The sequence below is a fragment of the Cimex lectularius genome, unplaced genomic scaffold (genome assembly GCF_000648675.2).
Source record: "Cimex lectularius strain Harlan isolate CLEC.00 unplaced genomic scaffold, Clec_2.1 scaffold23, whole genome shotgun sequence".
NCBI lineage: Eukaryota > Metazoa > Arthropoda > Insecta > Hemiptera > Cimicidae > Cimex > Cimex lectularius.
Window position 1 is genome coordinate 2,649,003 of NW_019392690.1, and position 10,932 is coordinate 2,659,934.

Consider the following 10,932-nt stretch of genomic DNA (forward strand, 5'->3'; position numbering starts at 1 on the left):
TCAATTGTTGATATGTGGTTTTGTAACATGAGTGAAGCTTGTGTAGAAGAGAGATGGCTTGTTAATATGGCGGTGTCATCTGCGTATGTGGCGGTGAGTGTATTCTCATTTGTGGGCATATCAGAAGTAACAATTGTGTACAACAGCGGAGCGAGTATTAATCCTTGTGGCACACCTGCAAGCACTTCTTCCATCCCAGAAGTCTCCGTATCCTGGTTTACTGCGAAAAATCTCTCTTTAAGGTATGATTGTATAATAAGATAATTGGCCTGGGGTAAAAATAATTTTAATTTGTATAATAATACCTCATGCCATACTTTGTCGAAGGCCTGAGAAACATCTAGAAACACTCCAGTCGCGTACAGTTTCTGCTCGAACACGAAGTAATGAAATCAGTCTCTCTGTGAAGTTGATGAGTGGTGGAATGATGGGTTCGAAAGCCAAATTGATGGTCTGGTAAGATGTTGTTCCAAGTAGCAATAGAGATAATTCTTTTGTAAATTAATTTTTCGAATAATTTAGAAGGAACGGGTAACAAACTAATAGGACGATAAGACGATGGGGAGCTTAAATTTTTATGGGGCTTTGGGATCATTTTAATGTAAGAAAGTTTCCATTGTATGGGGAAGTGTGTAGTCCTCAAAATTGCGTTAAATAAAGAAGTCAAAAAGACGACTGCTTTTTTGGGAAGTTCTTGAAGAACTTCAGCTGTTATCAAATCATGACCAGGTGATTTTTTTGTAGGAAGCTGTCGTAATTTATTAATATAAAAACTTTTTTATGTGTATACCCGACATCTGTTTCAAGCATTTCAAGTAATTTGAGTGAATATTTTAAGCATTTGTACCACTTAACGGAACTCGCCTCAAAATCAAACCAGCAATTCATATGACATCCCGCACTGGACCGCTGCCCAGATCTGGCCACTTACTAGTTATTTTATTTATAAATATATATATATATATATATTTTTGCCTTATGATCTATGCATATTAACCATGGTGACGAATTCTTATATGTGCATTCATATTTGTGGGGGGGGGGTTATCGTGAAAAAAGGGCCAGAGGCGACGGTGGGAATCGAACCCACGTCTATGAGCCGAGAGTCTCTCACGCTTACCACTCGGCTACCGCGGTCCCCCACTTACTAGTTAAACAACTAATTTATCACCCTCAGTGAATCTGATTGGCTGATTGTAGGGGGAGTTCAAATAGCTCACAGTTATACAGATTTTATCCATGCATGATGTGGTGGTTCTTCTGGGTCACCACAGAGTCCAGCCTTGCCCTATAGAAGAAGACTGGGTAAAGGGTTGAACCTGTAGATAAACCTTACTCGCTAATCTCAAAGAGACATATTTTCCAGCCAATGATACTCTTCTTATATTCAGAGTAAGTACAGATTCAGACATATGGTTATTTGTAGGGGTGGTTAGGGATAGTTAGGATGACATAGCTCGTAGAGAATGTTTCGTTGGTTTATTTTGCAGCCTGTTTAGCTTTTCAAGGATGGTTTTGACAAAGCAAAGATAGAAGATGCTCCCATAGTCATTTATGAATAATTCTTGAAGATTGAAAGTTTTTTCACCTCAAAAAGGTTTATTATTGTATATATTAATTAAACAAATAAATGAAATTATTTATAATCAGATATAATAAAACTAGAGAAAATTTACAATATACTATTTTCTTCAGGTACGATTTTTCTCGCATGGGTTTTATAAAAAATCTTTTTACGGAGATACTATAAATTATTATATTCTGATTGTAGCTGTAAAACGTTTTCTCGGGCTAAATCGAATTCCTGTTCGCACATCCCCTCGGCAATGTACCAATGTAAAAATGCTTTTTTAGACAGGAGTAGTCTATATTTGACGTTCAGTTTCGCCCAGGCTTCTTGGATAGCCGTAGTGTTGTAGATCATGCAGAGGGACCTTTTCGTCGAATTCATTTCTAACCGTTTATCGTTTGAGCTGAGGGCGTTGATGCCGATTTTAAAGCCTGTCGGCGACCAGTCGACGAACCGGATGGTTTTCCTCTCTTTGATCTTCGATATGGCATCGTTGATGTCTTTGGGAGCGACGTCTCCTCGATACAAAAGACAGCACGAGATGTACATCCCGTTTTCCATTTGGCATTTCATCAATCGGTTCGAGTCTGCGAAACACTCTCTCGTTATGTCGGTCACGGCGTGGTTGACATAACTGCTACTGCTCGAAAGCGGGGCGTAGCTCATCATCGGAAAGTGGATCCTAGGAAAGGGGACGAGGTTGTTCTGAAAATCTGAGAAATCCGTGTTGAGGGAACCTTTGAAACGGATGCTCGCCGTTATCGAAACGACCGTCTGCGCTAAAATTCTATTTAGATGGCCGTAATTTGGGGAGGGTATGTCCAACTTTGAGTTGCAAATTCCGTGCAATGCTTCGTTATCGGCCAAAAACACACATTGGGACGAATCCAAAGTCGAGTTAGTCGTCAATACTGAATTATATGGCTCTACAATCCCTGTTGACATCTAGAACAACATAATCTGTATGAGATAACTTAATGTTTTTCCTGATAAAAACAGGGAAATATTTTGGACTCAAAGTGCGTGGACGCCGGAGACAAAGATTTAATCCCAAGTAAGCTTTTCAATAGCATTTCTGAGATGTCACGAACACTCTGGATTAATGTATGTTCTTGATGAACAAGCAAATTCAGTTGTTACTGCCAAGATTTCGACCTATTTTAAAGACATCATCAGAGCAATTTAAGTCGTTTACAGACCTTGCCGATGTTAGAACTGAGTCGATCTTCAAGGAAATTTGAGAACGCCTGTAAGAAAATTAAAAATGTCAATCTGTAGATTAAGATTGTTTATTCCTGATAATGAACTTAAAATAGGCGAAAAGCTTGGTAGTAACAAATGAAGTTTCGTCAAGACCTTGATCTAGAGCGTTCGTGAGTGAAAAAGTATTCGATACTTGTAATATTGAATTTCTGAGATGTGACACCACGCGCTTTGACTATTTTTTGAAGCTTTAAAATCTAATTTAATGTGGTACTTTTCTTGGTTTATAATAAAATATAAAACTCGATTTATTCGTTTCAACTACGAACTTATTCAGCTAACACAAATAATTGTAAATAATTTCTTTTTATACATTTCAGTAAAATTGTATTTATTAGAGTTAAAATATGCAACCTCAGTCTTGCATTGTTAAGTATTCTTGTTCTAATCCGAGGATCTTTTCCTGGGCGTCGTAAAATTCCTGTTCGCACATCCCTTCCCCGTGGTACCAGTGTATGAAAGCTTTTTTCTCCAACATGAGGTTGAATTTAAAATTCAAAAGAGCCCAAATTTCCCTAATAGCGGTTGAATTGCACATCATGCAAATCGCTTTACGGGACGGAGTAATGTCGGAGTTGGGAAAGGTGCTCGGGCTGCTTCCGTTCAATCCGACTTTGAAGCCGGTCGGCGACCATTCGACGAATTTGACAGTTTTCTTCAGCTTGGCCTGCGCTATAGCAGCGTTGACGTCTTTCGGCGTGATGTCACCCCGGTAGAGTAGACAGCAGGACATGTAGCGGCCGGCGTCCACGGGACATCGCATCAACCTGTGGCTGTCGTCGAAGCAGTTGTTCGTCATCGTCGAAACCGACTGGGTCTCGTGAGCCGAAGCTTTCACGCTTGTTATCGGCGCGTAGCTCATTATCGGAAAATGTATTTTCGGATAGGGGACCAAGTTGGTTTGAAAATCCGAAAAGTCTGTGTTTAACGTCCCTTTGAACCTAAGACTCGCCGTGATCGAACTCACTGTCTGAGCGAGAAGCCTATTTAAATTCCTGTAATTTGGGCTGTCGATGTCCAGGCGTTTCTGACATATGTTGTACATGGCTTCGTTGTCGGCCAAAAACACGCATTGCGTATTATCCAAAGTTGAACTATTTGTAAGAACCGTGTTATAAGGCTCAACAACTGCTGTTGACATCTAAAACAATATAAACGCTATCAGATATTTTTCTCTTCTTTAATCATAAATATTAGAAATGGTTTCAATCATGAACAAATCAGAGATAAATGCTTACATTATCTACAGGGTGTCGCGTACAGTCAATACATCATGAGGTTATCCTTCATGTCAGATATAATTAAAAATTCCCTACAGCTCAATTGTATTCGAGATATTTCAATTTGCAGGTTACTTCAAACTTTCACAACTTTATTCCATTAAGTCTCAGGTATCTGATGAAACGTTAATCCTACTGTAAATTTGATTATATCATGGATAGAGCGATGAAAGCCCAATGAGATTCAGTCGAATTCAGATTTGAATCAAATTTTAATTAAACGTCAATTTTATTATTGCGATCAATGACCTATGATAAATTATATGTGTTCAAAGCTCAAATATAGGATCTACTTTTCTGTAAGCTCTGTGTCCATTATTACTTACAAGACAAACAAAATCTTAATTATAGTACACGATATTTGTAAAGTCGTAAAACTTTATCTTCTAGGTGATTTTGCGTTTTGTTTGCTTAAGAATGAATAAACAAAAAAAAAGGGATTTCAAGGGTTTTTCCTTTGGTGCAGTCAAATTTACAGTACGATTAAAATTTTATGAGAAACCCGGACTTAATCGAATATAGCTGAGAAAAGGGAAAGTAACCTGTAAAGTGAAATATCTTGAATACAAAACACATTTTACACACACAATAAACAGATTTTGAAAAGAAGAAACTTTTAATCCAATTTTATATGTAAGATAACCTCCTGAAGTTTTGACGTCTTTTCATGAGAAACCCTGTATTTATAATTATTAAAATGCTACAAAAATAACGTAATGACGCGCCGTCGATAATTTTATATAATATAAGTAGATGCTTTTAAAAAAAATCTACATTATTACTCGCAAAAATAAACGTTATAATACATTGTGATCGTTATTGGTACTATTATTTCCTTCTGTAATTAAATGTAATTTATCTATTAGGTTTCGTGGTCCGATTGACCTAATAAATTCTTTTCATAATTAAGGCTTTGGTTGAGATAAAAAAAGTCAGTGTTACGAACGGGATTCGAACCCACGACCTTCGGTTAAATACGCCGCTGCTCTACCAGTTGATCTATCGTGACTTCGATCCACCGTCTTTTTTTAACTCAACCAAAGCCTTAATTAAGTGAAAAGAATATATTACATCAATCGGATCACGAAATCTAATAGATTTAATAAGCAAAAGGAAATATATTTCACTAAAGCTCTCCGTGGCCATTTCATTTGTCGCCGAGAATCAAATAGATTACACGACATTTGAAAAATGGCAAAAAGGAGGGAAAATTCAAAAGTTGGGGTTGAGATGGGAAGCTAGTGTCCGAGTGGATCTAAGTCACAACAGCTCAAGTGGTAGAGTAGAGGCGTATTTAACCGAAGGTCGCGGGTTCGAATCCCGCTCGTGACACTGACTTTTTATCTCAACCAAAGCCTTAATTAATTGAAAAGAATATAATTTATGTTTATTTACAACATTATTATGTGCATAATAACTGCCAGTAATTGATATGAAAACGTGGTTTTAATTGTTAATAGCGTCTTATTTCTTGAAAATATATTCTCATATTTATTTATATTTCACAGCGAGGAAAGGAAAATCAAATACGGTTTTGTATTCAACGGTTATAACCAAATCCATTAGGCTGACCATTGAAAATAAATAGGATTTCATTAGGCAATTATTTCAAATTTCTGCTTAGAAAAGTTACTCAACCGAATAAATGAACTGTAAGGTTTTAAAATGCTATTTAGCGATTAATTATCACATAATGGTACTCCTTAGAAAATATTCACTGGAAAAGTTCAGATGGGAATTATCAGATTGTTTAATTGTTAACTATAAAAAAATAAATTTGTTTAAAAAATATTTCACTGGGCAAATATTTTTGGCACAGGGACACACAACACATACACATAAGACCAATAATATAGCATCCAGATTGCATTACACCTCAACCAATGAAGAATAATAAAAAGAACATAGGATCTGAACGTACAATTACAAAACTAGATAAAACGTTGGTAATTAACAAAAATGAACAGAATGCATAATGCGGCGAAAAATGTATTATTTCATAAACACGATAGTAATAAAATTAATGGCATTAATAGTATATTTTTTTATGATGGAGCTACCAGAATATCTCGAACCTTCCCTACCTCTCCACTAAACACAGTAGTGTTTTTCTAGTTTATGACAACCCAACCTTTTATCTCTCCTCACCGACTATTCAAGGTTGCCTTGATTGGAACTTGCAGACCAAAAAATAACTATATAATATTTACTAAAGAAACAAGGACAAATGAATGAATCGTCACTTAGCATTGTGATCTCAATTCTTGAATTCTCAGAACAGCCTCATTCAGGACATCAAAGTTACACCAAAGTATCATTAAAAAAAAATAAAAACAGTAAATCAATATAGAACCTCTCCAACAAAACAATATACAAAAGTTTAGTTCAGTTACTTCTTACTAAAAGATCGAGACAAATACACAGAAAAGAACAAGAAGAGAACAAAAGTGATATTAAGCAATACCAGCTACGACGTAAGTAACCATCGAAAAAAAATCTCCCTGTTTTGACCTCATCAGAACGAACATTTTCCAAATTTTTTCTTACAAAGCTAAATTTTTCCTTACCACCATTTTCACCTGATAAGTCTACTTACGTTCCAATCCAATTGAATTCACCAAAAATAAAACTCATTCTCAAACCTCAAAAAATCAGCATCACCTTAGATCATTATTCTATTAGTTTGCTATTAATAAATGGCTAAATTGATACACTTCTGAAACTATGAAATTTTCAGGTATGCTATTCGGTCAATTCTACCATTGAGCAGTGCCACAGGGTCATCATTCGCGCTTGAGTGTAATTAATGATTTCCTAGCTTTTCATCCAGTGAACAAAACTTGCTCTGAGCACTCGAGCGAATCTTTCGATTCGTTTCTTTCTTCATCTGAAAATTCCATCTTACGATACTTTCAAGCCCGTATCGGAAAAACCGCCCTACATCCAATTTTACGAACCGGGTGTTCCGCAAGGCAGCATACTTGGTTTTATTCTTTATTCCGTTTTCACTGCACACACTCCTGTCAATCCTGATATAGTAGTTTTTACAAATGCAAACCATACCGCTATCTTTTTGACATACCCAGACCATGAAACTTCTAGGACCTTCTGTTCGAAGTATAGTTCGACAAATGGAGGATAAGATTCAATCATCTCATCACCTTCTCACAGATATAGTAAAACTTGGAACCCCTTAACTCGCTTATAAATTTTATATCTGTCGATATAAATTTTCCGAAAGCGTGACCACAGAACAAAACTTGTACCACAAAATCTGTCTCATAAGCACATCACTACTACAACAAATACGTACGGAATTGAACTGATGGATTCAGCCAATCGTTCAAATCAATCCAGACATTCCATTGAAAAATCTTTCGAACCATTGCCCAAGCTCTTCCAATACAACTTTACACAAATTCCAATTTGTCTTCAAAATAGCAAGTTACTACCACACAGCCCTGGACCATCACCTCAACCCCTATGCAACCAACTTTTATCCCTAATCCTTCCAATACTCCAAAACGCCGATGACCTCGATTTCGTTGCTAGTGAAGAAAGTAAATAGTATTGGGTTTGTACTTAATGGATTATTTATTCACTTTTATAATCCATTTAAAACAACAAAGTTGCTTTTAGCGTTCTATCGCTGTTTTAAAATGAAAAATAGGGAGCAAGCGAACCTTACAAAAGAATATTTATTACAATTATTTGCATTACTGTAATAACTTTTGATTAAAGTAATAATTGACTAACAAAACGCCAGAGTTTATATAATATTTTATGGAAAGAATTATATTTTTTTTTTTTGCGTTTTACAAAATGCTGGATGCAATTTACATCGATTTGAATGATGAGCCTAAGAACTTCATTAATTAAAACAATAAATTTATCTTGAATTATTGTTCTGACATAGATTCTAACTATATAAAATGAATAAATGTCAAATTACCATTGGCGAAGGAAAGACGGCGATTTCGATTTTGCTCAGTTTGGGAAATTCGTTACTTAACTCTTGAGATAGAAGACTGTGGAAGCCAGACCCAGTTCCACCTCCGAATGAGTGATACATCATGAATCCTTGAAGCTTATCACTGGATTCAGCCATTTTAATTAACGGGTCTTTAACGCGTTCCAGTATGGATTTTCCCGTCGTGTAATAACCCCTGGCGAAATTGTTTGCCGCGTCTTCATTCCCCGAGACCAAATAACTTGGCGCGTAGAGCTTCTTGTACGGCCCCGTTCTCACTTCGTCTGTAACAATATATTTCAAAGTTTTAATTTCGTATCTTGTTGAGAAATGACACGTGTCAATTTTACCGATAACGGTGGGTTCGAGGTCGACCATGAGCGCTCTGGGCGTGTACGAGCCGTCGGAAGATTCCATGAAGAAGGAGCCGAAGCCGTCCGATGTCATGTCGTCTTTCGGTGGGAAATCGCAAGAGGAATGAGACGACGAGAATCCGGCATTTCCGAAACTTGTCATCGACATTTCTCCACGGCTTCTGTAATGGCCGAGTTCGGATGACATGGGGTATCCGCCGTCCATTTTATCATAGAGACCTCCCGAGGCATCGAGGCCATGTTCGATGCAGTACAATTCCCAACAATTGTTACCGATCTGGACTCCAGCTTGGCCGATATGAACTGAAATTACTTCTCTCTGAAACGAACAACATCCTTACGTTCAAACCATAATGTCAAAACTAATTTTTTATTATGAGGTAAGCATCTTTGTAAGGATTTGTTGGTAATTGGTATACATTTTTCAGGAAACAAACCCCAATTCTGATTGTATATTAAATGAAAACTTATTTGTAAGTATACATCCTTTAAGCATGGCTTGAATCAAACCGGGTCTTTCCAAAAATGAACCATCACCAACAAAATTCCCACATAGTCTCCAGGCGCGATATGACGTTTTTGTGAAACCTCTCCGAACAAGGAAACTCGACAGAAAATTGAAAATCTTACCATTTTTGAAAACTTAGGATTTGGAAATTTAGAAAACTCAAAAAGAAAAGGAGGAACTCAAACCAAATTTGGAATTTTGAATAAAAACGGAAAGTTGAACAAAATTCTTCTTATTTCACTCCATTAAATTTTGATTGTGATTTGTTTCCCAGGTGTTTCAATTCGGCTTGTTTTTTGTAAACACCGAAGCTCATGTGGAGATTACCTATTTGTTCTTCGCTCATGTCTATGTCGTTTTTTAAGCGTTTAGCACGGTAAAACTTCTTGTTTCTTTTTCAAGGACATGTCAGAAATTAACAAAAGAAATGTATTGGTCTGATTTAATTAATGCCTATTTGAGAATAAAAATACGTCGAAACAAAAATCAGCTGTTAAATTCATGGCTGCCATGTTGGCTATCTACGCCCTAACGGATAGCAATGTGACTACATTTTCGACCTAACATCTAACGCCTGTTAGATCGAGCAAAGTTAACTAGCGGATTTTTACAAGTCTACGTTCTAATTTTTCTCGATCTTACAGGACTTAACAGACTTAACAGGGTTAACAAAGATCATGAATACTCCTTATATTTAGTATAAGTTAATAATTTTGTCATATTCTTTGTGTATTGACTACAATACTATTTTTTCAACGTTTTGAGAACGAATCGTCTAAAAATAAAATACTATATATGACATGTGTCGGTCTGGATGAGTTAGTTCAGGCAGCAGAACACCCATTGAAGATTATAAAGATTTAGTGATTTATAGTTAAAGATTTAGTGTTTTAACATGGATCACAGCCATGCTACGGAGGGAAACGGGTCGAGATTTATAGGACCGAATGACTTGAAATTTACTGTAATCGAACGCGAGGGGAGAACTTTTCTTTAAGTAATCGATTCATGCAAAGTTAAAACAACTCTTAAATACTAAAACAAAAACTGGTTTTTTACTAATTAATTATTTAAAAAAAATCATAACCGCCGAAATTATTAAAAACCACATTCTTTTATAAATCTAAGGCCTGTAAAATATTTAATCAATTTCAGTAAAGTATGATGCAAAAAATGAAATTGATAGGAATGCAAATGGTTTAATTTTGTGCAAAAATCCCACCGAAGCAATATTTCGCTGTTTTCCACAAACCGAGAAAACAACTGTGATTTTTTAATTGGAATTTTGTTCAATAATTTCAGAGTTTTTAACACACATTTCGGAATAATGATAATAAGAGTCAGAAAACTGCTTACGCATTTCGTGAAACTTACTATGCATGTTTCTTATTTCCTTAATCATTTCGGAAGACGTTAACAATCCACAAATCTGATAGTGTGATATGGAAACAAAAGCGAAAAATAAATTGAGAATGCATTTGTAAAAATAAACCAGTGAAGATCAACAACAATTCTACTTTTGATGGTATTGATATTCCCCAATAAGAATGATCAAACAAAAGTTTATTTAGCGTGCCAAAAATTAAAGCTGTGTTAGTACAAATTAAACATGAATTTTCGAATGAAATACAGATTATTACTTTATTTTGTTGTGAAATTTTTGAGGTATTAGGTATGTGTAAATTTATCATTTTGATTGATAGTGTCAGTGTTAATATATATTTTTGTTTCATAATAAAAAGACTAATATTGATTTCAGGGCAATTAAATCTTCAGGGCAATTATTTGTCTTAATAATTATTACTTCACTGTCACTTTCTTTTCTAATGCACAGTTTCATATTTTTATTAAACCATAAGTACTTGTAATTTTTATCTTTTTTTATGATTTTTGCATCTTTTGACAGTTTACGGTCAGTATAGGTGAGATTATTGTTTATACAAATTCTCTGCTCTACTTTACAGATT

The 10,932-nt window shown here is 35.6% G+C and overlaps 1 protein-coding gene across 2 annotated transcripts; it reads right to left on the bottom strand.

Moving 5' to 3' along the window:
* Positions 1-1,730: 1,730 nt before the first annotated feature.
* Positions 1,731-9,270, bottom strand: LOC106664661 (tubulin alpha-8 chain-like). 2 transcript variants are annotated; one of them, XM_014390599.2, is made up of 4 exons: positions 9,088-9,270; positions 8,434-8,776; positions 8,066-8,367; positions 1,731-2,515 (listed from the first exon to the last, which is right to left on the bottom strand). In XM_014390599.2, the coding sequence occupies exons 1-4, from the start codon at positions 9,088-9,090 to the stop codon at positions 1,745-1,747; spliced, it is 1,419 nt and encodes a 472-aa protein (XP_014246085.1). In that variant the 5' UTR covers positions 9,091-9,270; the 3' UTR covers positions 1,731-1,744. The 2 variants fall into 2 exon arrangements, with proteins under 2 accessions (XP_014246085.1, XP_014246076.1); XM_014390590.1 differs by lacking the exon at positions 1,731-2,515 and adding an exon at positions 3,138-3,974 and having other exon boundaries at positions 9,088-9,258.
* Between the last annotated feature and the right edge of the window lie 1,662 nt (positions 9,271-10,932).